General features: G+C 45.8%; 1 protein-coding gene across 7 annotated transcripts in view; it reads right to left on the bottom strand.

The window, feature by feature from the left end:
* Positions 1-25,665, bottom strand: part of GATA6 (GATA binding protein 6) — a 122,512-nt gene extending 96,847 nt beyond the window's left edge. For 3 of the 7 annotated variants that reach the window (XR_002084704.2, XM_053902499.1, XM_053902500.1), the window contains exons 1-6: positions 25,381-25,652; positions 22,817-23,982; positions 18,105-18,271; positions 14,382-14,507; positions 13,432-13,519; positions 13,235-13,338 (exon numbers count right to left, since the gene is read on the bottom strand). Coding sequence is in view for 6 of the 7 variants with exons in the window: in XM_053902499.1 (XP_053758474.1) it covers positions 13,235-13,338; positions 13,432-13,519; positions 14,382-14,507; positions 18,105-18,271; positions 22,817-23,945 (1,614 nt within the window). In the remaining variant the exon portion in view is untranslated. Of the gene's footprint in view, positions 1-13,234; positions 13,339-13,431; positions 13,520-14,381; positions 14,508-18,104; positions 18,272-22,816; positions 23,983-24,474; positions 24,738-25,380 lie in introns of those variants that run through there. The other 4 variants (XM_019465566.2, XM_053902498.1, XM_019465565.2 and 1 more) reach the window with 4 other exon arrangements.
* Positions 25,666-27,936: the final 2,271 nt, after the last annotated feature.

Genomic DNA, 27,936 nt, shown 5'->3' with positions numbered 1-27,936 from the left:
TACACTATTTCAACATGAAATACTGCAGTGTACAGCTTTCTTTTGTATGTCACTCATACCTCAATAAAAAATAAAATGTTTATGGAGCACCTGGCTGGCTCAGTCGGTAATTTTTTTTTAATGTTCATTTATTTTTGAGACAGAGAGAGAGAGAGAGAGAGAGCATGAGTGGTGGAGGGGCAGAGAGAGAGAGAGAGAGGAAGACACAGAATCAGAAGCTGGCTCCAGGCCCCGAGCTGTCAGCACAGAGCCCAACGCGGGGCTCGAACTCACAAACTGCGAGATCATGACCTGAGCTGAAGTCAGACGCTTAACCCGCTGAACCACCCAGGTGCTCCTAGAGCATGAGACTCTTGATCTCAGGGTCATTGGGTTCAAGCCCCACATTGGGAGTAGGTCTTATTTAAATAAAAAAATAAAATAAAAATAAAATAAAAATTTTATGTAATGATACATAATGAGATCACGTGATAAGATCTGATGAGACTCTGACAACCCCAGTCCTCTCATCCATGGCCGGTGCAGCTATATTCTGGTACATGCCTTAAGCAGAGCCATCAAGAACTTTATATCCTACTGAGCTCTGTAATTGCACTTCTGGAGATGTGTTTACAAGGAAAGAATTCAAAGGAAGGGAAAGGCTCCTCATGGGAAGACATTCATGGCACAGTTATTTACAATAGTGGGGATCACGTAAATAATCTAATACCGAATAATACGAGATGGTTTGGAAAAGCAAGGTCCATCCGCTCAGTGAACTATGATGCAATTATTAAAAATAAGATCATGTGGCAAAGTGGGAAAAAATCCTATAATGCAATGTTAAATGAAAAACAGAAGGATATAACTATGTCATCAGTAAAATTTATGCACAAGCGAAAGTATTTCAGGGGAACCCAAGAGAGGTAGGGCCAGGGGACCATCTATCAGCCATCTATACCTTCCTTTGAATATTTTAACTGAAAGGAGTAGTGCTGTCTAACTTTGAGGAAGGTTGAAGACATTAGCACCAGAAATATGATGCAAAAGCACTTGAGGGATGAGCCAGCCTGGAAAGAGTCATAAAGTAGCAGGGGAAAAAATAGAGAGGAACCAGAGAGGAGGAAGTAACAGAGAGAAAGGAGGGCCAGAAGGGCCATGTTCCCCTGAAGTCACCTACCTCCATGCCACCTAGCATCGGTTGGAACCTAGCCAGCCATGTACACGTGAAACATGGTTGCATGTAAGTTAAAACACCAAACACTCAACACCAGTATTCTAACCATACAAGAAATCTAGAATTGGCACAACTCTCCTTTAGAAACCTGGCTTGTCACATCATTGTTCGTCTTAAGTGTCTTTTCCTCTTTAGTATATTCAAGAGCTACCTATCAAGATCAGTACAATTTGGAGGGAAAATCAGAAAACTTAAGACCCTAGACCCAAGGACATGCACACAAAATTACAAGCATAAATTTCAATTGGTTAATGTTTTCCCACATCTAGTTGAAACCTTGAAAGGACTTTAGTTCAGCAAAAGCAGGTATTTGACTCACCTACACCCATCTAACCCAGCCAGTGTTTCTGGACAGAGGCAGAGGGGAGCACCTCAGATTGCCCACAGCTGAACCATCCTTCCTCCTTCTGGTGGACAGTTCAGGCAGGCGGAGGTCCTGGCTCTTTCTCTGATCAAAGTACATTCTGAGGGTGGGGCCGAAATCTGTTCTGTGTTTCCATTCACAGCTTATCTGCCCTCCACCCTCCTACAGACAACTGAAAATGGAGGCACTTCCTGTTGAAAGAATGTGTTATCAGCACCAGACTCAGCCTGGGCTTAGCACTGAACCCAGGCCAGGCTAGGTAGGAGACCTGGCAGAGCAGCTGGGCTGGAAATCTCCCTCTTAAAGGAATAAATGACTTCAGGGACAACCAGGCTGCTGCAGCCAGGACACGGAAAATATCCACTAGCCTGTGAAGCAGACACAGCTCATCTGTAGGTCACATGGACTTTTTTCTTTTCCTGTGAGAATAATTTTTGGACATATATCTGAAAAGTCAAGGATTTCTGATCTGATAAACTCGTAGAGTCAGTGGCCAGCAGTGTCTGGCTCACAGTGGGCTCACCCACCCTGTCAGTTCTTTCTCCACCTCTACTTCACACACAACCTTACAGGCAGGCCCAGAGACCCCTCCTAAGGCAGCGTCGGCTGGGCAACCCATCAGAGCTAAGGAAACCCTTACAGAACACAGCCACCCCACAGAAGAATAACACAGGTCCTCTAGCTTATGAATTATAAACATAAATTTCATTTTTGAGGAAGGGAACCAAAAAGGAGTCAACTGGGGTGTGTTTAGTCCTCCATGCCATAATCTCTCTCGATGGAGCCTTGATCTGAAGAAACAAAACACTGCACCCCAGGCAGGTTGAGGGTGAGTGTGTGATCATTCCCAGAGCATGAGACTTTGATGATGATCACACTGCCTCTTTAACTCGAATTCAGACTGTCGGCTTCCATGGCCTCTGATCTGTCCTTCCTACACATCTAAGTAAGCTTGTGGTTACGGCTTTTTCTTGTGTGAGGGGAAGCCAGCCATCCCTCACTGCCAACGCTCTCTTCTCTGCTTTTGTAACCTCTAGGTTAGGCTCTTGCAGTGCTTTATAGTGGCCTGCCTCAAGTTAAAAAAAAAAAAAAAACTAATCCCAACAAAGGAGAAACACTTTCAGATAAATCTTAACTTCCACCCTAAAAACTACACTCATTGCAGTTTGGATGGAGGTCATAGGACCAGACACAAAAGTGACTCACTAATAGTTTAGGAAGTGGCACAAGATACAGAAACAAGAGTTCTGTCTCCATCAGAACCCGTGAAACCCGTCTCCAGTAACAACTCAAAGCAAGAGAACATAGCGCCTTCTCTCACAAGCAGGGAGAGTCATGATCACTGCAGTCAATGACCTAACTCAGTTTTCAGCAAAATATTTTACTTATTTCCTTGTAATTTAACAAGCAAGTTCTTTAATGAAGAGCTCACTGGTTGTCCCCTTGGGGCCTCACGCCCCTTCTGGGCCTGAGTAGCCCAGGTTATATCCAGTCCCCAGGACGCTGCCCTTTCCAAGTAGGTAAGGACAATTCTATACAATCTAACCTGGGCAAAGGATCCCATTGTTTCATGCATCTATGCACCCATACCAAGTTTGTCACGGTGATGAAAGGCACACCCAGTGTTTATGAGTGCCCTGGGACTATCAGTAAAATGTTAACATACAAACATAAATGGCGGGGGCTGGGGTGCCCCACAACTTGAAGTCACCAGCATTCTAAAGAAAAAGTTTCTCTTCTAAAATGAATCAAAATGGATGACTCTAGTTGTCAAATTAGGTGGCAAAGGATCCTGCGGAAAGATTTAAAACCTGGTAAATTATGATCTTTTATTAAAAAAAAAAAAAAAAAAAACAACAACTGTTTTTTCAGATTGGATGAGTATCCTCATCTCCCCATTTCAATCGGAAAAAGCAGACCATGGTCTGAGAACCAAGCAGCATTTACAAGAAAGCGTTATGAAAGTACTGTCACAAGGAATGAAAAATTGTGGCGATCAGAATAAAATTATTTAAAATGTAGTTACTTTGTTAACACAATAGCTCTACATCTCTTAAAGGAAAGTAAGGATTTATTTCTAATGCCTTGGGATGAAAAAAAAATGCCATGCAAATAAAGCACATCACTATTAACTTCCAAGATTATATTTAAATAATACTGTTCTCCTTGAGCTTCAAAGAGGTCTGCAGGCATCTCCCACTTATGCTACACAATGCTCTTAAGGACCAGATGGTAGGAATTACTTTTCCCTTTTAGTAGGAGGAAAACAGAGGCTTTACAAAACCTTGGCAGCTTTACTACAGTCACACATAGGGCTGGAGCTAGTGCCTGGATGCCTGAATCGATTTCCTTCCAGCTGCTACTCCGTGAACCCCAGACTAAACTGCAGACCATACTAAGGCTTCACCATGAATCAAGCAAATAAGCTTAATCAGAGCTTTAAATTCAAAGTGTCTGTACTTAATAAGATAAAAATATGATTCTGGCACGTGCGCTCTGGTGAAACCAGGCCATGCTAACAACACCTAAAACTGTAGCACAGCAAGTAAACAGGCATTTGAACATCCTCAGATATTGACTTGAAACTCTTTACTCACAGGACTGCAACAGTACACTGAGATCAATACCTGTCGTTTATTTGCTCAAATCTTTCTTAAAATCTGAAGTCAATAAAATACTCTGTGCTCAGTCCCACAGATCCCAAGTGCTGGGTCTGGTGCGATAGGTAGGTGAATTATGAATTATCACATATGCCAACGCCTGTCTTTGTAGATGCTTTTTAAAGTTATTAAAATTTCAGAAAAAATTAACAGGTAGATCTAAACATGAACAAAGCAAACAGACTGTATTCAGTTCATATCCATTAGATCTTCATATCGCTAGTAACCCTTTTGGCAGACGCCCATGAAACGCATAATAAATTACTTTTGTTCCAGTAAAGGAATTCATTTTCTTCGAAGATTCATTTAGCAATAACATTTCAGAGCATTCTAAGCCAGATTTCTTAAACTTGGGCATGTTTTCCCGTAACATTATTTCATGTTTTGTGACAATTTGTATATTCTTACAGAGGCCCGGGTTGGGGGGTGGGGGGGCAACTGCAAATAATTTGTAATCTACGGAGAAACTTTGTGTTCTGAAATGAAGCCTTCTAACCTGAGGCTATATGAGAAGGTGTGTGACATTCTCCCCACACTAATGCTCTACCTAGTATTCTGGCTTTCAGGTTGTGATGATGAGTCACTTATTAAACCACAGTCCTGTGATAAATTGGGTGGACAAATATATCATAAGCTATTTAAAGAACGATACAGTTGTGCTGTTCCCTAATATACAGATAAAGGCATTGGATATTAATGTAGCGCAATGCATTTTTAACGACTCCTCACCATCCTCCCCATAACACACAGACCTGTGTACATACACACACATACACACGACACAGAAAGAGGGAAGTCTGGAAGAGGCCTTGAGATCAAAATGAAAGTATGTAAACCCCACACGCTTACGTGTTCCTTGCCAGGTTGGCGTGTGACTTTCACAGTGAAGGCCGATGTGGTCAGACAGGAACGTGAGTTATTAGAAGGAACTGAAAGAAGAAAGGGAGCCTGGCACATAGGGAGCATGAAGATAAAATGCCAACAAAATATTTACGTTCATGGCTTGTAGCAAGAGGCAAGTGGGATGTTAATAACTGTGATGATTGGTCAGCTCCCTGGGAGTGGTAGCAGGCCGGAGACCTCGGTTCCAGTCCCAGCTTCCACACTGGCTGGTTTTGTGACCTTATGGAGTCACTGCGGATTCTGGTTTATAAATGAGGCAATAATGATACCTAACTGCAAGACTCTCACAGACTCTTGTGGGAGATTAATGACTTTTCAACTCTGTTTTTATTCATTTAGAAAAGAGTATCGTAGACTATAAACTCTGAGGGAAATGGACACTTGCCTATTAAATGCTTTTCAATGATTTCATAAAAACTAACTAAAGGCAATTGGAACATTCTTAAAAGTTCCACCTAACTTGGCACTCACTGTGTATCAGATTGAAATCACACCCTTAGAAGGATGTTACTATTGCAACCTTGTGTTTGATACTTTTAAGAGAGCTTTTTATAATCACATTAGGGACATCAACCACAGTAAATTTCACTGCCTGTTATTCTTTTATTACCCAATTGACATAGTCTTAGTACCATAATATATTTTATTTAGAAGTACGATATTGACAAGAAGATTTGTATAATGTGCCTTATGTATTTGGTCGCAAGCAAATCACTTCTCTGGCACCGTTTTCCCACCCGTTTCGGCAGGATGATTTCTGACGCTCAAACTACTAATGAAAATTGGTCAGATTTCTTTAAGAAAATATTATTTTTTCTCTCTGAAGATTTCAATATTGCATAATATCACATATTAATCTAGTATGCCATAATGATAACACTGATGGCCAGACCTGGGTCCAAATCCAAGCCCTGCCTCTTAACATATACACAACCTTGGGCTTGTTACTTTGTTCCGAGTCTCACTCCCCCCTTCACAAACCGAAAATGGAGATAAAACAACATACGTAGAGTGATAATTATGAAAGAGAAAAGGTACCTAAAACACCTGACATGTACAAGTACTTAGAAGCAGACTTCTGCTTTGCTATGTCCAGTATCTCATAAATGATGAAGAATGGAAAAAGGAGAGATTTCTCAGAAGCAAGAGTACAATGATAAAATGCAAGGCTAACACTAATACCCAACTCTCCTGCAACCTAGGACACCTGTAAAATATTCAGCTTAAGAGATGAGCAGTAGGGGCGCCTGGGTGGCTCAGTTGGTCAGCGTCCAACTCGAGCTCAGGTCATGATCAGTTCAGGTGTTCGAGCCCTGCGTCCAGCTCTGTGCTGATAGCTCAGAGCCTGGAGCCTGCTTCAGATTCTGTGTCTCCCAATCTCTCTGCTCGTGCTCTGTCTCTCTCTCTCAAAAATAAACATTAAAAAAAAAAAAAAAAAAAAAAGGCGAGCAGTAATTTTTTGTCCTGCTCCAGGAGCCTCCTGAACCAGAACTGCTCTGCAGAGTCCAATTCTTCTGAAGGAAAGCAACTCTTACAGTTTTTGTAAGTCCTTCACGAATGTACCTTTCAGCTACTTAACTATTGTAGGAATAGTTAATAATGCAAGATCTATTATTTTATGACCAATCATAATGCCATAGTAAATCCAGTGTGAATAATTACTTGGACAAAAAGACAGTGGAGTATAAATTTGCTAATAAAGAAGCTGTGATTAAAGTGGTGTTTTCCGATTTGCAGCATAGGATGCGAATATCAATACACAAAATCTACAAAAAGATTTTTAAACATTAACCATTAACCTACAAAGTACATAACCTTTCTCCAGAATGCCTTAAAGATGTTAACTGTTGTCTTAAATTGTTCTTCAGAAGAACATCCAGGTATCCTAACAAGTGTCAGTCCCTAAATCACTGCTGTAGCCATAAGCACTATGAGGGCACATTAACTCTTTCAAACCACTTGTAGCCCAACATTTAGCACCATGCAGCTCAGAAGTACTTCTGACAAGGTTGTTGAATAGAGTTATTACCAAGGAGTGACTGCAGTCGGGAAACAGGTCTAGCTAGGCACCTAGCATCCCAGAAGAATAAATGAGACAGGAATGAAGACACCTATCTCACATCGAGAAAATGACCAAACAGCAAGTAAGGCCCACCCTCAAAAACACAGAACCAGCCAGCATCAAATCTGAGATGAGGTCCCTGCCTCAGTCTAAGGAGGTGTGCCTCTCATCGTGGAAGCTGTCTACTACCAGCAACAAACCACAGAGGTGAGGAAACATTTCCTATCCCGAAGACACCATGCCTAACATGTCTCCATTCAGAGGAAGATTCACCCAGCAGCCACCACAAACCGTCTTGCCCTGAGAAGCCCTGGAGACAGAGAAACTAAACCCCAGGCCTACATCGCATGCCATGAGACCAGAGCACATCATCACTAGCTCCAAGGGAGGGTTTTTATAATTACGAAGGGAAACCCTGCTTGTACAACGTACAAGCGGGAGCATGCTAGCATTTGTTTACATCAATTATCAAAATACGCCATTAAGAATGCTTTAATTGTTGGACTCCAGCAATCCAGAAAAAGAAACACATTTGTTACTAAAGTTGGGTGCTAGACCAAGTCCATCATTTAGAAATGAAGGTACTTGGCGCCCTACTAAAGGCAGACTTTATATTGATTTGAGCCAGTTTTCAAAGTGTACTTGCACTCAATTCACCGGCCCCATCTCCTGCCTTTGGCTCCACACCCTACACTCTGTGACACTGGCCACTGAAACTATGTCCTTGAAGTACCTCAGATACCATGCTCTTCCTTCTGGAAAGCTCCATCCCAGGGTTTCCCCTGCAAAAATCCTACCCAACTAATTCAAAAGTACTCTGTGAAGCCATTTCCAACTCTGAGGTTGAATCAACAGCTCCCTCCTTTCGACTCCTACATACTCTACTGTGTCGTTCCTTTAACGCACTTCCACATCTAACCAGCAGTGAGATCTGTCTACACCTGCTCCCCACCACTACCACCACATTCTAAACAATCTGAGGTCAGATACCTTATTTTACTCCATTGTGAACAGGGCCTCCCGAAGCACAATACTATTTAAATGGAGTAATGACCATAAAGCAAGGATTAGTGAGATATAGCTCATCTCCATTTATTCCAACATTATAGAATTTATGAGGACCTCAACATTTGCAGTTTTAATATAAACTTAAGTAAAAAGTTTTTAAAGTTTTAATATAAACTTAAGTAGTTTTTAATTTTTTTCAGTAATTAGTTACAGAACTACCTCTAGGCAGGCAAATATGTTCAGTGATTTCTTATTCCCAGACATTAAGTCTTATTGCTGATTTCAACCCCAAATTAACCCTTCCTGTACCAAAGGAAAGTAAGAGAAATACTTTTGACCTATAAAATTTGAGGATAAAGAGATAAAGCTTATATATACGTACATAATAAATATATATTACATGTATAATATATATACCTATTACATATACATATCATATAGATTTTACATATATGTAAAGTGTTCTCTAGTTTTGCTAATTTTCAGCTACAAGTCTTAGAGGAATAAGAATATTTCATACTTATTAAATTTTACTTGGGAATTGCTAAAATAGAACATGTTCCCCTATTTCCCTCCTAAATAATAAAAAACAAAACTATAAAATGTAATTTAGTCAATAAATGGAATTCAATGAAAGATTTAAATATTCTCACAATCCAGAGAAAATATATATATGCCAAAGAAAATCTGTTATCTATTTAAGTTAACTAAATACATATTTTTCAGTAAACCTACAGGTGTAAGAAAATTTTAGCATGAAAGACTTTTCTGGGAAAATGTATCTTTAAGTTAGTTCAAAGGGCACAAAAATCAAGTTAACACATTTCTTAACAAACACAAGAATTCCAAAGGAACAAACAAGACAGGGGCTATTTTATTATTTTATTTTTTAAATATTTACTTTTGAGAAAGAGTGAGAGAGAGAGAGACAGAGCATGAGCGGCGGAAGGGAGACACAGAATCCAAAGCTGGCTCCAGGCTCCGAGCTGTCAGCACGAAGCCCCACGCGGGACTTGAACTTACAAACTGGGAGATCATGACCTGAGCTGAAGTCAGACACTTAACCTAACCCACTGAGCCACCCAGGGGCCCTGTGGGCAGGGGCTAACATATACACCTCTAACATATAACCCACCTCTAACATATACACACCACACATACAAAACCTACAACAAAGAGAAACTGAGTCATAATAAGGTAGCTGGGTCAATGACCTGATGACCATCAGAAGGAATGTCTCCTTTTACAAGAGATCTAGTTAAAACACAAATTAGCAACAAGTATATAAAAAGCTAAGACATTGTAGCTTTACGACAAATAAGGAAAGAAATGAGGCTTCAGAGCACCGCAAAAATTATTTCTGTGGCACTTAGACACTTATCAAGGAAGAATGCCAAATGCTGCGTGCTAGGAATCCTGCCCACTCCTTCACTGCTGGTGGGGAGGGAACCCTGGAGCTTTTGCTCACAGCAGCAGACAGCTTCCCTCTCTCCAGAATATTCAGCTCCTGCTGGGCTAGCTCAGAAACCAGCCACAGACACCTGGTGTCCCCACATGAACATGCCCACATGCAGGACAGGGTAGGAACATCAGGATTTAAGAGGAGCCTGTTAGGGGCGCCTGGGTGGCTCAGTTGGTTAAGTGTCCTGACTCTTGATTTCAGCTCAGGTCATGATCTCACACTTTGTGAGTTCAAGCCTTGCATTTGGCTCCTCTGCCCTGACAGCGAGAAGTCTGCATGGGATTCTCTCTCTCCCACCTCTCTCTGCCCCTCCCCTGCTTGTGCAAGCTCTCTCTCTCTCAAAATAAGTAAACTTAAAAAAAAAAAAAAAAAACACTTTAAAAAAATAAATAAAAGAAGGCCTGCTGGGAATGCGTACTGATCATGTCCTACACTTTCCCAGGGGGGAATTAAAAGGAACAGCAGGTTTGACGTGGACCTTTGCAACAAACATTCTGGCTTCCTTGCTGTTACAATCATTAAGATGGACAAGCAGTTATGTCGCCACTTACATCTCAGGTGGCCCCCAGTTCCTGCCTTCCACCGGGAGTATGCCTAAGATTGCCCTTTGTTTTGTAGCTCGTGAAATAACCCTGAACTACTAACTTCCGCCACTTGTGGGCCATAGGGGCCACTGGAGATCAGTGGGACGGACCCATCATCAAAGAAGCCCACCAGGGTGCCATGTACTAGTACCAGGCACAGCCCTGCTTTGCCCACGTAACATTTCCCTCACCTGTGGCACTTCCCCAACTCCTAGAAGCATCCAGTCACGACACCGGCTCCCTCCAACATCACAAACTGTGACCAAAATGGGAAAAGGACACATCTTGTCAGCGCAGCCACCTTTCACAAATGCTTCCGCCAGCTGCTCACAGACGGCTCCCCCAGCGTGGTCCTCCTCACAGCTCTCCCAGCCCCTGGCCGGCCTCACACACCCAGGGAAGGCTCTGAAGGTTCTAAGGGGCCACTGAGTACACACAGTGGCACTCCTCGGCAGTAACCCGGCAAGACCATTCAGGTCTACAACAATTATTCCTGGAGAGGGACAGTTTCCAAAGGCAGCCAGCAGATTGCCTTCTGTGCGGTAGGCCTGGTTCCCCACAACAGCCACGTCAGGTAGGGGCTGCTGGAGACATCCGTGATGGACTAACCTTCGAGAGAACCCCCGAAAGCCCGGGTGCCTGTGGAGCCCAGGTGGGGGAAGGGTGGGAGGTGAGTCCCTACAGAGGGAAGGGAGGAGGGCAAGCAAGCTGTAGCCCCGGCCAGCCAGCCGTGAGAAAAGGTGTCACAGAGGCTTTGAGGCTGCTTGGGCTCTGCAAGCTGCCCCCTGGTCAGGTCCGCAGCTCGCATGGCCCGGCTCCCGCGGAGGCTGCACAGGCTAAGGGAATGCTGGGGGCTTGCTGCACGAGACTTTGCACGGAACTGCTCTCAAACTCCACCAACCTCCACAATCCTTACTGCTTTGCCTCCTGGCCTCTAGCAGGGAATGGAGCGTTCCTCCAAATGGCACTGACCGGCAAGCCACCTCCAGCATGCTGAGTCCCAGGTGAGAGATGCCCACTTAAGCACCCAGAGCTCAGCAGCAGAGCTCCCGAGGTCCCTCTTCCAGGCAGGCCAGAGCCGCAGCCCGTCACTGACTTCCCATGGCTCCTCCCCTGGAGGACAACTGATCAGACTTGCAAATGGTCCCTTCTGGTCAAAACCACGAGAGCAAAACGAACCCCACTCGCTGTGGTTCCAAGCCCCCAAAGCCCAATGAGGGGCAAACACCTGTATTTCTGTGCCATTTACCACTCACATTTGGCTTTTTCCATGCTTAAGCTCACCTTAACAAACAAAAGTGACCCGAAGCTGGCAGCGAGCTTCATTTCAGCTGGGAGAGACTGACATCACACTGAAGCCAAAAACCTGGCTGCTACCCTAGTGCTTTCAAAAACCGGTTCATCATTTTGCCCTATGTAGGTAGCTACTACTACATAAGTGTGGCTGAGGACTTAGGGTGTAACAAAGAACATTCTTAAATAATCTTTATCTTTCCATTTCCACACAGGTAAATGTTCTGTTTACCAGTTTGGACCCTTAAAATTACACCTAACCCTTCTGTTAAAGAAAAAAAATCATACACCAGAGTCCACTTTCATAAAGGCTAGAAACGTTCTTTAACATCTATCTATAACAAACAAAAAACAATGGAAAGGCTTTTTGCCTTGTGAAACTCAACAGACTTCTTGTGTGATTAAAGCAAAAAGCAAAAGCCCAACAGAATTTGGGATGGAGGACGAGAAATATCAAATATAATTTTAAGCAGCCTAAAAAACTTCTTTCATGTTTCATTTTTGCTTATTAAACCATTCGAAATATGACGAAGAGAAAACAGCTCTATGGTTCCCAAACCCCGGTCAGAAGACACCTCGAGGGCAACAGTTTCAATTTCACCTGGGGCGCTCGCTCAAAAACACTACTTTCCAAGCCCCACCCCCAGAGACTCTGACTCAGAAAATCCAGGGTGGGGCCCAGGAATCTGTAGCATTTCAAAGGACCCCAAACAGGGCAAAGCTAAATGTGAAAAACAATTACTAAGTAAACAGGGATTTTAATGCTCGTGTTTTGACTTAAACTAGTCTCGGTGTAATCCTTAAAATCACCGAGGCACGCTCACTGCCACAGTCCTGCAGCCCAGACCTCACCCGCTGTGGTCTAGAGTGAGGCCTGGTCATTTTTAAAGAGCATTCTGGGTAAATGTGGGAAACACTGGGTAAATGTGGGAAACACTATGTGCTCGGCAGTTGAGAAAAACGGAGTTTCCGGTCACAGCTTTACAGAAACTGTGATCTTCGCGAAGACCCTTGCATCTCTACCCTCAAGAGCAGGAATTATTCACAACCAGAATTGCTCCCTGGCTTGCGGCAAGGCTGAAATGAGCCTGGGTGCCCTGAAGGTGAGTTAGAAGAAGGCAAGGCAGGAGGGCAGTGGATAAAGGAAGATCGGTGAATATAGCAGCACAGCACAAACTGTGATGAACTTTTCTTGGGGTAAATGATTTTATTAAAAAAGAAAAGCGGGGGGAGGAAGAGAAGAGAAAAGGGAAAAAAGATGGGAGTCTCTCTATGATAAGCAAAAGCAATTTAAGTGCCATGGGCACTGAGATCTATAAAACCTCTGACTCCTAGTTCTCCTGGTCTACGTTAGAAATACATATATATGGCAGCTCAGATAGAAACCTGCAACTAAAACTCTGGAAAGCACTTCAAAACTTCTTGCTTTTACTTGGGTTAATTTAACCATAAAAAATGATATAGATCTTAATTAAGAGGTTTGTAAAGTACTTGCGTTTGTCATTCTGTTGACATTCAAATGTAATCTCCTCTAAAAACTATTCTTAGGTATCAGCTAACTAAACCGAACTGTTGGTTTAGATTATTGTACTACCAGATAAGATAAAATTTGAGATAATAGACTAGAGAGCAAGCGCAACCCCCTAGCTTAGAATGAGTCTATATACTGCTTTAACACTTACCCCTGAGGATGTCGGTTGTGTTGTAGGGGAAGTGTTTTTGCTGCAGTCATCTGAGTTAGAAGAGGTGGAAGTTGGAGTCATAGGAACAGAATTATTGCTACTACCTGCAAATCAAAATTAACCTCATAAACACACACATACTCTGCTGTTCAAGTTAGCAGATGCTTTACAATCAAATAGCATTTTACTGTATTTACCAGAGCAAGCTTTTGACTTATTTATGTTCTTAGGTTTTCTTTTCCTGGTTTGAATTCCCTCTTTTTTCATAGCAAGCGGTCGAGGCACCTAAAAAAAATGTTCATATAGGCCTTAAGTTTAACATTATATGGAAGAAAACACAACTTTTAACTAAAGACTCAACATCGGTACTGAAAGCCCTCATTTATAAAAGAAGCTGGCATGAATTTCAGTCCAATTTTGATACATGCGCAACAGATTCCAACCTGGACAAAGGCTACACTTTCCCGATCAAATGCAGATTCCCTCAGAGAGAATGGGGTTATTTGCCAGGGAAAATTTATTCCCTCAACTCACTGTTTATTGTTTTAAACAGCTTCAATTACAGAGTAAAACCAAGAAGTACATATTTTTATTTCAAAGAGATCATGTGTTCTCTCCCTCCTACACATACAAGGTTAATTTCCTTTTTAAGATTAATGTGTTTATAATATTTTGTGCTATGCTTAAAATGAGTAACAGAACGTTGCTAACTATAACTATCAAATATATTATTGCTCCTTTGCATAAATGTACTTGCTGCATTCCCCAAATGTCAAAGATAGAGTTATTGTGCATTTCTAGTTGGTTCCATGCCTTTTTTTCCTCTGAATATACAGTTTTTTAAAAAGGTTACTACCATGTTGTCGACTCTAAAATGCACATTTTTCACATTTTAGTATTTCTAAAATTGGGATGTCTTACGATGGATGTATGTGACAGTTCAATTGGCAGTATTTTTTGTTTCTTACTAGTATATGAGATAATAGTTTATATTATAATTAATAACATCCTAAATTCAAAAACATGTACATAGGAAATCAGATTTTTCATTTTCATCCCCTCTCCTTGGCTGATTTTTTTCTTGACTAAAACCATGTACAAATAAGACCCTAAACACGTATACACATGAGCAGGATACGCGGCATACCCCATGGAGCTTCATGTAGAGTCCACAAGCATTGCACACAGGTTCGCCCTCAGCATTTCTGCGCCACAAAGTGGTGGTTGTGGTGTGGCAGTTGGCACAGGACAATCCAAGCCGCCGGGAGGAAGGCTAAAAAGTAGCACAAGACAGTAAGTGCACAGATATAAGTGATTTTATGTATATGCTACGTACATCCATGCAGCGTGTCCCTGTCATCAACAAGCATGTACTTTATTATAAATCAAAGGTCCCTGGGGAAAAGAATTTGAAGGGTAATTAGATTGACCTTTCTGGACCAAGAAACTGGAGTTTCAGGTGCAGTGCTCCATCCCATGTGTGTGTTTGGTTTGCTCCAGCATATTAGCGTAGATGATAGAATAACCAGAACGAAGTCACAATGTTGGCCAATAACTGTGCTCACTGTTGTCAGAGGTCTGAGATAGAAGTCATGAAATGCAATCACAAATCACAAATGCCTGCCAGTGTTCTTAAGTGGCTTTGTGCAGTCTCCACTTCACCTGGAAACTAGAGATAACCACTCTATTTCTCAGATAAATCCAGAGAAATAACCCAAAAACTTTAGAAGGGCCTATATACGTTATACTGATAGGAACGGATCTTGGAAAGTGTACAATATTTTTATAAAGAAATATATTTTAATACATGTCTTATAATTATCACGGTTGACTGCTGAGCTTTTGTATTATTCATTTTACAAAGGATAAGCAAATTTGATGGCATTGTTTTAATGCTGGCATTACCTTACATACAGTGATAGGGATATATTTTCTTCACCCTATCAGTACGATACCCAACTTTTGTTCATACAAAGGATTAAATGGTATTATCAGAAAGGGCACTGTCATTCTGATTTCCATGTTCCCTTTATGCCTATAATATCTTTAAAGGGAATTCATCTCGTCTAAATTATTATGTGTAAGTTATAAAGAGATGATTTTAGCTAGTAAAAGTTACTCTCCAAAATGCCAAAATCTAAATTTGTTATTGAATTACCTAGAGAGGCAACTAAAAAACAGTGCCATGACTTCAGTAAACAAGCTGAGGAAAAATCCAAGGACCAAAATAAGTTGAAAGTTAACAGAATTTGGGAAGTTAGCTACATAGATTAATTTCACAAAGGAATAGTTTTAAAGAATGTATAACAAAAATATGAATTGAGGGTGTACTGGATATTCAGATGAAAGGACAGATTTTTCAAATCCTTTGCTGGCAAATTTAAAAGATAAAACTGAATTTTCCATTTACAATTCACATCCTATTGTATCACTTTCACATTATTCTTTATAGACAAGTCATAAAAACAAAGAGACACTGGTAGTAAGCCTCTTGGCGCTACAACATTTTTAAGAAGTCAGTGCTAAGAAAAAATAGATTTGACTTTTGGTTGAAATGAATATGCTTGGCTGACAGGCAAACTATTTGGGGAATTGCTTTGCTAAAACAATAAAAACACAGAAAATCTTATGCATCGGGTTTTTTTTTCTTTTTTCTTTTATGGTTAAAATAAAATAATTTCCTAGGAGAGCACTGCTTTCTCTGTGTAAATGTGAAATCATTAAACAAAGGACAAGAAGGTTCATTTTATAAACAGGTCATTTATGACAGTTTCCAGTGGAATTTGAAGCCAACGTGAAGTAAACTTATCAGAATTTGCCATTATAACAAAGAACTTTATGACTGTCAACTGCAAATCATAAGTGAAGCCAGTCTCCATAAACATGTGAAATGAAGGTGAATGGGTTATAAAAGGTCCTTGTAACAAATGATCTCAGTCATATTCATCACTGACAAGGAATTCAAGTTACACCATAAATCTCTTATTTTGCAATATATTACAAGTTCAAATTCACAGTGATTGGTTCTGTACTGCTGGCTAAACAAACTTGGGTTCAACATTCTGAGAACTAAGCTAGATCCATCAAAACCATAAATAAGAAACTCACGAGAACTAATTGATGAACACGCCCTTCCATTGGTATCATTTATAACCCATTTACAAAGCACAATGGCTGACCTTGGTCACTGCCAAAACACCTGCCACACAGAAGGAAAACTAACAGATTCAGAGATGTTAAAAACTCTTTTCTGCTAACAGTTATTTTTACCAGTAAGTATGCAAAATGGCACAATCTAAATACGGATGTTACTATATCAAATTTAGAATGCAACTAGAACCCAAAAGGCTACTATTCTATCAGTATTTCCTTCAATCTCAAGAAAATGTCGTCTTGCTGAACTCAGCTAGTATTCAGCTCAGTGTGCCTTTCAAAAAAAAAAAAAAATCAGTTTCACTGTTCATACACGGAAACAGGGAACTTCCCTGGAATATTTTCTGACCACTACTTTTTCTTTTTTGAATATGATACGTAAGAAATGAAAACCATAGGGAGTCAGACGCTGAAGTTGAGGATGCCCTTTGAAGACGATTGTTAAGCTGCGGGAGGCTATATAACAAGTTTAAGGCACATACGCACGTTAAATTAACCTCAGCCACTTTATTTTAAATGCATTAAAAACAAAACAACCATAAAACTAATTGCTTCTCTTTAAGGTGTCAGACTTCCATTGTGATGCAATTTCACCCTAATCTATTTAACACAAACAACATGTGTAGCATTTGTTCCTGCTAATTAGAGTATAACAATTAAATAAATTACTTGGATACTTAAGACGTCTGGCATCTCACTGTAAAATATTTTACTTTAAAAGGTATTAAGAGCCTGAGTGCTTGGTTAAACAAATGTTAGCCTTACAGTGGGGCCTGTGAACATTTTCATTTATTCTCTCTAATCACTACGGCAGTAAATGCCCTCTCCTAAAACCACACCTAACAATAAGGGATTTTTCCCTGAAGAAAATCAGAATTCCCATAATTTAAAACATAGTTAAAAATGTGTTTGGATTGGTGAAAATCCCCAACTTGAGAAGAACATGACTGCATTTTTCTCTCAAGTTCTATGTAGTTTTCTGAACAGCCAGATTTCAAAATAACTAAGGTTAAATTTTCATCAAACTCAAAGACAATCCAAAAGAGGGATGGAAATGGGGGCTAAAATCTGTCTCACTCCCAGAAGAGGTAGAAGGGACCCAAAGGTATAAGGAACAAAATCAAAGGAACCCAGGACGAGGCTGTGGAGAGTAAGGGAATGTGGATTTTGCGGTTGTTGTGTTCTATGGAGGGTGAGGGGGTATAAACCAGCACAGTTTTCCATAAAAAAATCCAAACCACACCAAAGAGTACACAGAGAAAAAGATCTTCATCTGACCTGGGTCGGTATACTCAGAGGTTACGGTCATGACCAATTTCTTGTGTCTCCCTCCAAAATATTCTAGGGCATTTACAAGTACATCTAGATTTATATAAATATTGACTTTTGTATATTTTGAAAATGGTAGCTCCCTACACCTTCCCCCTCCCCCTTTTATAGACATCATTTCCTAGGTGTAAATGTGGGGAAAGGCTGTCTTCGTTCCCCAGACGCTGGTTTCGGGACGACCTCCACTCGGGCGCGCGCGGGCGAGCGCTCAAGTGGCCGAGGAAGGAAGGGGACAGCTGGGTTCCCGCGCTCCTGCAGACCCTGGTGGCCCCGGGCCGCGCCGCACCTGTTCCCGCGGGGGGCGCCCGGGGCGAGCCGGAAGCGCCCGGGCTGCTGGAGGAGCGCCGCTCGGGGCCCGGCCGCAGGGGAGGGCGGCGCTCACACTCACCACGCGCTTCTGCGGCTTGATGAGGGGCCGGCTGAGGCCGTTCATCTTGCTGTAGAGGCCGCAGGCGTTGCACAGGTAGTGGCCGGTACCGTCCCGCCGCCATAGCGGCGTCTGGATGGAGCCGCAGTTCACGCACTCACGGCTTTCAGGCAGGTCCTCCAGCAGGTCTGCGACGAGAGCGGGGACAAGAGGCTGGGTGAGGTCGCGCTGCTCCCTGCCCTCCCCGGGCCCCCCCGGAAGACCCCCGGTACCCCTGGCCGCGTGCTGGCGACGCGCTGCCCGCCTCCCCGCCCGCGCCCTTCCCCACGGATCTTTCTGCTCCGCAGCCAAGCCAGGAGCCGGCTGTGGTCACTATTGCTCTGGTTCAGCATTTGTACAATACTTCTGCAGCCCTGGGAGTGACCAGTAAAACCCCAGGAAAGGAGCAGGAGGATATGGTGCTGAAGGAATCATCCTCCTTCTGTCTCCAAGGACCTCGGAATTGAGATGAGCTGTGGGGAAGTCACTTTGGGTCCCCTGACCCCTCCTTTTGGGCTGTTCCCAAGCGTTTCAAAACTGAAATCTATCTTAATTACAGTGTGCCACTTATCAAAACTGAGCAAGCCATACAATATCAACACGGATCACTGACCCCTGCAGCAACCCACAAATATCCTGGGACAGAGTAGGGCCCAAATAATTTTTTTATTTCTATAAATCCCAAGTCACTTTTATTTAAAGTATTTACTATATCTGCCCCCTTCCTTTTCTTAAAAAAAAAAAAAAATAGACAAGTGAATTGAGAAATACTGTTCTTGAGCACTTTATCGATTAGAAAGTGACTCAGGTCTCCTAAGGGGAAAAAAAGACACCAACATTAACACACAGAGATAAATGTTAAGTTTTATGTTCATGCCACAAGGACCGAACACTAAAACATTCTGACTTCCACGTGGGTCTAACTGCTTCTATCTGCAAAATTTCTACAAATGATTGCTATTTTACTGATTCAAACATTATTAAAACCATTTCAGTGCTAAATAAAACTGTTTCCTATTTTCCTACACTAAAACTTCAATTCATGCAATCTATCTAAATTGTGTTTATGTCATTTTGCTATTTGGGTGGTTTCTGGTGTTTACAACTAACCTAAACCTGTTCATAACCAAAAAAAAAAAAATCTTGAAAATAAATGGTTGTAGCATTTATTACATCTGCTTAAATTGATTATGAAAAAAATTGATTAACTATGAATGTATAAGCACGATCTAAAATGAGATAGGTACAAAAGACAAATAAAATAAGATAGGTACTTATTAATTAAATAAGTACTTTTAAAATAGACTGTAAAAAATAAAAATATCCTTCTGTTTAGGGTTATTTATAGAGGATTTAAATGTCCGAATTTGGCTTTCTTTAAGAAGCATTTCTGAATCAATTTTTAAAATAAATAAGCATTACATTTTAAAGTTTTATTTGAAGTTGTGTGCTAGCAAACCTTTCTATTCCTTCTCATTCCCAAGCAGTTTACAGCTTGTTTCTACCACTCTACTTGTAAAGATATTTAAATGTGTCTTTGGCATGAATAGTTTTTAATTCCATTAATACTATTTACCCTACAAAACAAGTCTCCTTCCTCCTCAAGAAATAAGTTTAAAAGAAACTAGCATCCTACATAACTGGAGTTCAAAGTTGTCATGGGGATACAGCAACTTACAACACATCACAAAGATTTATTCTTCTCTGCCCTAAAAGCCACTATTGACTACGGTAATCAGTAAAATGCTCAGGACTTCAAGGACACTGAAGTTAAACAAGGTATTTGTCTTAGTTGTTGACTTTAAAATGTTACCTATCAGAGACCCTCTCGATAGAGGAGTGGGGCATTCCCTGGAGAACCCAGCCCTATGCCTGGCCTCCTTCCCCCAGGCTGGAAACAATAAAGACTCCCAGAAGACAGCGTGAACACTCCAGGTAAATCTCTTTAGTCATCTGAAAACCCAAAGACAAAACTTAAAGTCCACTTTGGATAAATAAAATTTCCAAAGTTTGTTTATTTTTAATTAAATCAAATCTACAGCTCCCATTTTCTCCCTACCGCTTACCCAGCAGCTACAATCCTTTGACTAAAATAAGAAAACTTTTTTTTTTTTAACAATTACAAAATCTTGATTGTGCTAGACATTCATTCATCAGTTTCTCCATCTACCCTCACCCCCACAATTCATTATCGTCTCCCAATACGATGACTTGGGATCCCCTGGGGAGAAAAAGGCTGTGGGGAGAGGGGCACAGCCAGTGAATGCGTCGCAGGACCCTGAAAATAATGGAACACAATTCGGGAGCTCAGGAGGGCGCTGGGCTCCAGGACTGTAGCGCTGTGAGGACTCCCCCCAGGACTCCCTACCACCTACTCACCATCAAAATCAGGGAGAGGTGTATGGAGCACGTTCCCAGAGGCCTCCACACTGTGTAGGTAGAGAGAGCTCAGCGCTAAGGTTTAGCCCTGCTGTCTGCCTAAATCTATTAAAGAGTGCCTTCAAAAATAGTCTGTTTAAAAAAAGAAAAAAATCGAAGCGGAGAGGCAGGGAATCTAGCTAGGAAGCTGGGAGGAGAGGTTTTGGAGGTCAAGGTTTCTCTAGCAAGAGAACACCTGTGAAGACAACCGAAATTAGAGGTCTTTTGCCTCCCCCAACCCCAGACTGGCTGATTCTCAGTAGCTTCCTGACTTAAAAGACTCTATGCAGAAGCTGGGTGTTCCCAAGCCCTTCCTAGTTTTGGGTTGTTGTTAGTGAAAGTTAGTGAAAGGATAAGCTAGGTTTAAAATGAAATTTGTAACTCGCCTACTATTGCACCTTACTGCCTCTGAAAAGCTTTTCTATACAAAATAAGTTTCTTTAAAACATCCAATGACTCCGATTATGACTTTTGGGCTACTTCTCTTTCTGTCCTGTGAAATGCTGGAAGACTAGGGGAAGAGGGGCATGGAGACTACACTAAGGTGTGTCAGGAGATAAGTAGAGCTGCAGGATCCAGCTCCCACTGCGTTGCCCCGACCCAACCCTACACACTCTTTTGGATTCCCTGCTGGATTCCCGACTGACAAAAGCCTCACCCTAACCACCACCCCCCTTCCCTTGCTTTGAAGATTCCTCACCTCCCAGTCTCTCAGCTCCAGCCAGGGAGCCAGCCAAGGGTTCCTGTGCCACAGAAAGGGTGACAGCACTCTGTCTCAAGTCTATACTCAACAGGGCCCTCCCTACCCACTCTACACCGCAGTGAAGACAGTCTCCAGGGCCAGCTTCCCAGAGGAAAGCAGAGGGAATTTTGAGACCAGAGTCTTAGAAGAGGTAGAGAAAGAGAGGGAGGGCTTGTTACCAAATAATCCATTGCCCCCTCCCAGTGTTACCAGGAGGGCTATTCAAGTCAGATCCTTCACTTTCAGGCCACTGCCATTTCCAGTGTGTCTTTTGAGTACAAGGTTGGCAATTCCTCAGTTGATCCTAACTAAGTAGGGGCCCCAGAAGACTTGTCCCAAAACCGAGCACTGAGGCTCCCAGGAAAAGCCCAGACCTAGGGTGTGAAGACACCAGTTAGGATAATTGAAGCTGACATGCCTCCTGCCTCTTTGCCACCTCAGTGACTCCCACACCTCGCCTCAAACAAACAACAGCCCCCCCTACCCAAAAAAAAGTTTTGTCTTAGGAGTCTGTCAGTTTATCAAATGGGTTAAACACAAAGCGAGAGACCTGTAAAAGCACCACAAAGTACCCAGAACACTGCAGCAGCTGAGAACAGAAGCCAGAGTGGTCAGGCCAGGTTAACACAGTTCATAACCTCCTCTGCTTGAGCAGAAAACTTTTCAAAATGGGGTGTTTCCAGGTATTTTTACAACTGTGTTTTCCCAGTTCACCCAAAATTGCCCCCAGATATTGGAATGAAAGTATGGGTGGCATGGAAAACTGGTGAAAAATCGGTAGGCTGAACTCTGGAGGAAAAACAGATGTGGGAGTGCCAGGATCCCTGGGTCCCAGCCTGGCAGGGGCAGACAGGGGCAGCAGCCCCAGACACCGCCGCCCAGGTGATGTCCAACCAAAGGGCCCCTCCACCAGCTTTCCCTCGGGATAGTCAGAAGGCTGACCAGCCCAGGTATCCCCCCTCTTTTCTCCCTCCCACTGAAGGGGAAGCCAACTTGGTCCTTAGGTCCTTTTCCACTGTGGGGCTCTTAAATACTCTCCTTGAGGAAAACACAGTTCCTCCCCTCTGGAGAGCTGAACTGGGTGAGACTGTGTTTTAGGAGAGGGTGAATCAAGAGCCCAACACTCCCCTAAACTTACCCACCCCAGTAGAGTCTCATTCTCCCATTTAGGCAAATTAGGGTCTGTGACAGATCTCAGGCCCTGTCAGTTCCTTCCCTGGCTTTTTTTCTCCAGTTGCCCACCCCATTCACTGTTAAAGTCCCTCGAGCTTCTCCAAGGCACTGAGATGAATACGCGCACCTTGTCTCCTTCGTGGAAAGGAAGTGAAACAATCCGCAAAATAGAAGCACCTCATCAACACTGCCAGACTCTGGGTGGCCCTGCCAAAGTTCTGCAAATCCGGCCTGGGGCCAGGCGGACCTCTAGGCACCCAGACAGAAGAGCTCTAAAAACAAGGCCCCAAGTCAACCAGCTGCTCCACACCCCCCACAGGCCCCAGCGCTTCAGGCCCCCGGGCTGCGGCGCGCCTCTTACCTGCACTGGGGCCCCGCGGGACCGGGAGCGGGGCTCCGGCACGGCTCTGCAGGCTGTGCAGGACTGGGGTCTCGAAGGGTCCTGCGGGCCAGGCGGGAGTCAGCGGCGCACCCACGTAGGGCGAGTAGGGGTTCGGGTGGTGGTGATGGTGATGGTGGTAGGTCCCGTTCAGCGGCCGCGCGGCCGACAGCGAGCTGTACTGGTGCTCGCGGCCGCCCATGGCAGCCAGGCTGCCGCCGCCGCCGCCGCCCACGCCGCCAGCGCCACCGCCACCCGCCGCCGCGTAGCCCCCGGGGTCCCGCGCCGCGCCGTTGGCCACGGGCGGGCTGGGCGAGTAGGGGAAGCGCGCAGAGACGTGCGCTGCTGCCGAGCCGGCGCTGCCGGGCCCTGCGGCCCCACCGCCGGCCGCGCCGCCCGCGCTGCCGTACGGGGGGCTGTCGGCCGAGGCCTGAGGCCAGCCGGGATGCGCGCCGGCGCCGCCCGCGTGGTTGGCGGGCCCGCTGCCCGCCCCCTGCAGGTACGGCAGGCCCGGTAGCATGGAGCCTACGCGGGTGGTGGGCACGTAGACTGGGGAGCTGGCCGCGGCCGCGGCCGCTGCGGCGGCGGCTGCCGAGTGCACGAAGCCGCCGGGCGCGCCGTCGTAAGCGGCCGGCCCCTGGCTGGAGAGGGCGGCGAGGGTCTGGTACATCTCCTCGGGCTGCTCGGGGGCGAAGGGGCTCAGCTTGGCGCCGCGGCTGGACCACAGCAGCTTGCTGGCTGTCGCGGCCTGGTCGAGGTCAGTGAAGAGCAGTAGGTCCTCCCAGCTCGACAGGGCGCTCCCGGGGCCTGCGACCCCGGGCGCCGAAGGTCCGTGGGGAGCCCCGAAGGGATGCGAGGCGTATGGGCTGAGCAGCAGCGAGCGGGCCGGGGGTCCCGCCGCTGCCTCCGTATCGAGCTGAGGCGTCCTGCAGTTGCTGGCGCCGCCGGGGCCACGCTCCCCACCCCGGGAGCAGCAGGAGGAGGAAGAAGAGGAGATGGGGGAAGGCGGCGTGGAGGGCTCCCGCGCTGGAAAGGCTCCGGAGTCGCTGGCGTCGGCAGCCGCGGCCCCGAAGCGCTTCGGCAGGCACCAGCCGCCGTCAGTCAAGGCCATCCACGGTCCGGCGCCTCTCCAAGCTAACTTCTAGTTCCTGAGGCGGGGTGAGGGGAGGCAGGGACGGGAGGAGAAATCAAAAAGGGTTACAAACGCGCAGGCCACACATCTCACTCCACTGCCTTTTCTAGCTAATGAGATTTCTCAAACATCCCGTTTCTGCCCTGGGCGCGGGGTTTGGGGAAGGAGAGGGGAACGGAGCCTGGGCAGTCTCCGCCGGGTCCTCCCAGGACCGGGATATCCGCCCTCCCTTGCCTGCACCACTTGGGTCCCCTCGTCCTCCCGCCCACCCTCTCCGCAGCATCCTTCATCTGCGGCGCGCTAGATCCCAGGGGTGACGAGAAGCCTAGCGGAGGTTTCCCTTCCGCCCCAAAGTGGTTCCCTCTCGGCCGATGACACACAAAAGAACTTTTAAAGTAGTTGTGCTGGTCGGCGCTGCCTTGTCCCGCCTCGCTACACGTGCCCCTAGCCCGGAATACCTCAGCGTGAGGTCTACCCGCGTGAAAATCGTTAGCGTAAGGAAGGCAACCTGTCCCCGAAAACGAAACCGCCGCGTTCTCCCACACTGGCTTTCCCAGAGCTTCCCCGACTACGCTTGATGGGACGCAGTGCGAGCTCCAGAGAGAAGCGCAATTCAGCCCAGGGAAGGTGGGGCGCCGGGGCGGAGACGACAGTCTCTGACCTTCCGGGCCCAGGCACTGCTGGCTGCCCGCGGGGCCCGAGTCTCACGCCCAACACTAGTCCCCGTGGCGCCGCACACCTTAGACACGGCTCGAGTTTGCACCACCAGCGCGTGCGCTCACGCCGGCTGAGCCACCCCCTCCCACCCTGTGGTCATCCCCAACCGCGGAAAGGCCAGACCGTTCCGGAATCGGACGTAGCGGGGTGGAGCGGAGCACAGAGGAGGGGGAAATGCAGGGTTGGGGGGGGGGGGGTGCGTGTGAGACCGCCCCGGAGCCGAGGCCACCCCAAAGGGGAGAGCAGGAAGAAAGACGGGGAGACTCGGAGGGAGTGGGGAAGGGAGGCGAACTGCAGCCGGGAGGGCCTCCTCGGAGCTACTTTTCCAAATCGCTTCGTCTCATCGGAGATAACCATACTAACATTAATGCCCACACACAGACCCGGGCCAGATAGCAAGAAAGAAGTCTCTCTGCTCGCCTGACTGCCGGCTCCCGCCCCTTTGCGCCAGATAACTCGGAGATAAGGCTGTGCACAGATAAGCGCTTCAGGGAGAGGAAGAGACAGCAGAAGTTGGTCCGCGGTGTCCCAGGAACCTGGGAGCCGCTACAGTCGGCCGCGACAGGAGAAGGAAGACACCCTCAGAGCCGACCGCGGCCCGCAGAGGGCCGGAGAGTCCGGGGCTGAAGGGCCCGTGACGGGTGGGGTGTAGGGAGAGGAAAGAGGGGAGCCCGAGCAAGAAAGGAAGCAGCCGAACCTCGGGTGCGCGCTGCGCATGGAGAACCGCCACCGCGGAGACCGCTCTTGAGCGCGGAGAGAGGCTGAGGGCGCCGGCAGGCAAGCGCGAGTCCGGGGTCTGCCCGGCGCTGCTGGTGAATAAAAAGGAGAGAGGAGGCGCCTCTTACTGCTCTGCCGGAAAACTGCAGCCTGCGCTCCTGATTGGACTCACCGAGCCTTAAACAAACAGCGCTCGCCGAAGGGTGCCAGGCTGTGGGTCGGAACTGCGCTGCGCGAGCAGCTGGGCGCTGGAGGTGAAGAGGAGGAGGAGGAGGAGGAGGGAGTGAGGGGAGGAGAGAAAAGAGGGTGGGGAGGGGACCGCGGGCGGCGGGGGGAGGGGAACGCGCCGCCAGGGCAGACAATGAGCGCCGCTCAGCCTGCGGTTGTGGGCCGAGCCCAGAGTACCTTCCCGGGAGTGGGGGCGAGCCCTTCGAGGGGGCGCAGAGCCCTGGGACGCCCGGGGAGGGGCGGAGGTGGAGGAACGCTTGACCTGGCTGGCGACCCACACCCATCCGGCGGCGCAGCACTTTCCTCCGCCCCCAGTTACACACGCACTCACGGGGGCGGGTGGGGGGAGCAGTGGCTGTGCAAAGCCCAGCGCTGCCACCGCGGCGGGAGGGATGCGCCAGCTTTCGGGTCAACGTGCCCCCCAGAATGAGGGGGAAAGTGCTTTGCTCTTCGGGCCTGCCCCGCTCTTCTGTCCACGTTAGAAGAGTTTTTGTTGTTCTGCAGCTGTATGGGACTGACCTTAAACTTTCCCCGACCTCTTCTCGAGACCCTGGGGCTCGGGTCGTGGTGGCCACCGGGGATCGAGGATCCAAATATATGGAAAAGAAGGAACTCCAGTGCCCAGCTTCTTATCTCTACCCTGCTTTTTAGAAACAGACCATAAATTCCTAGGAGGTTTCGGGAGTTCACGTCTGCACTCACCAGCTAACCTTTGGGAAAAACCTTTTGATTCGGGGTCCTGGTGTACTTAAAGGCTAGTCCCTGAAGGTGCGCGTGATGGAAAAAAGGGCTTCCACCCCAGTCGCGCCCCAAGATGCTCTCCAAGTTTTGGTGTCCCGTTTGCTCTGAGCTTATCCTGGAGAATTTCAGGTAAGTATTGGATAAGTCATTGGAAAGGGGGAGGGGGGCCAACTTCCCTGGACCCAGCGGGAAGTACCGCTTCCCCACCCCCACCCTCACATACACACCCCTTCTTCGCTCCCTCCAAATGGTTATCACAACTGTGTACAAACTGATACGGTCCTGAGCCGGCAAAGGGACTGGAAATGAACGTCGCAGGGTTATCAGCGCCGATCTGTCAGCAGCGAGGCTCGCGGCCGCAGGTTGGTCCGCAGGAGCTGTGATATATGTCTCGCTCCCTTTAGCGCACAAAAACATTTCTTCCGACAGACGTGACCCCAGAAGGCCGCGGAGAGAGAATTTTAACTAGGGCAGGAGGAGTTGCTTTGTGAGAATGGATTTTACAATTTTTTTTCCAGGTAAATCGAAGTAAATGATTTTCTAAAGGTCAGTCTCCCTGAAAGCATTTGGGCTCTCTCTCGCTCTCGCTCTCTCTCTCTCTCTTTTTAATATTGTGTTTTTCCAGTTGGAAAAGGAAGACAAGACTAAGAGAGTTGAACCGGGGTAGGTAGGGACATTGTAAAATATGGTTTAGAGAAATCGTGAGACTGAGTCGCTGAAAGTATGTTTCCTCACTATAATAGTGAGCTGTGAACCTGTGTATTGTAGGGAGAGAAGGGGACAGACCCTGGCAATGAGGGGGAGGAGGTCGCCGAATCGAGGAAGTCGAAGAGAGTTCTTTTTTTAATTTTTTTTCCGTTCTTCGTTGTAAATTGCTGCTAAACACTTCTGACTTTTAAATTGCTGCTAAGACGGTCCATAAACCGTTCTCATCCAATTTAGTCACTTTTATTACATTCCTCTTTGCTTCCCCCAATCACTGTGGCGGTTCCCAGTTTCAATGTGGCCACAATCGGAACCAGTGAAGGTAGAAAACTCTGGAACAGAGATCGGCGACCGGAGCAGGATTCAGGGGCTTTAAATTTTAACCTGAGTTCGATCGAATGGGACTGGCAGAAGAGCTGACCTGGCGTCCGCCTGCCACTTAACTCCGACCAGGGCTGAAAGCTACTTTCTTTTGGGTTTTTCATGAGTTTCCGACCAAGTTTTTAACAGACTCAGTTTTTTCAAAAGCTCATTTGTAAGCAGTTACAGAAATGTTGTGGACATTTGATTTTCTTCGGGGCCAACTGTTGTCAAGTGCTTCTCAGTTTTACTCTTAAAAGCAAAGGGTTTTTTTGTTTTTTTTTTTTTCTTAATTCATATCTCAGTGAGGTGATTTCTAATGCGGACGAGTTTTTAAAAATCCTCTGGCTAATTAGATTCCAGGATGTGAATGGCCTCCAAGCCTGAGCCCTGAGAAGACCCAGACCCGAACCTGATTCCTGTTGTGTGTGTTTCTTTATATTAGGAAGTATGAAGGTGTCTGAATTTCCTTGGACAATAGCTAAGCCCCCAGGGACGTGCT

The sequence above is a fragment of the Panthera pardus genome, unplaced genomic scaffold, assembly GCF_024362965.1.
Source record: "Panthera pardus isolate Hobbes unplaced genomic scaffold, ASM2436296v1 HiC_scaffold_15, whole genome shotgun sequence".
NCBI lineage: Eukaryota > Metazoa > Chordata > Mammalia > Carnivora > Felidae > Panthera > Panthera pardus.
The sequence above is the reverse complement of the archived record's forward strand: the minus strand, read 5'-3'. Positions and strand labels throughout refer to the sequence as shown.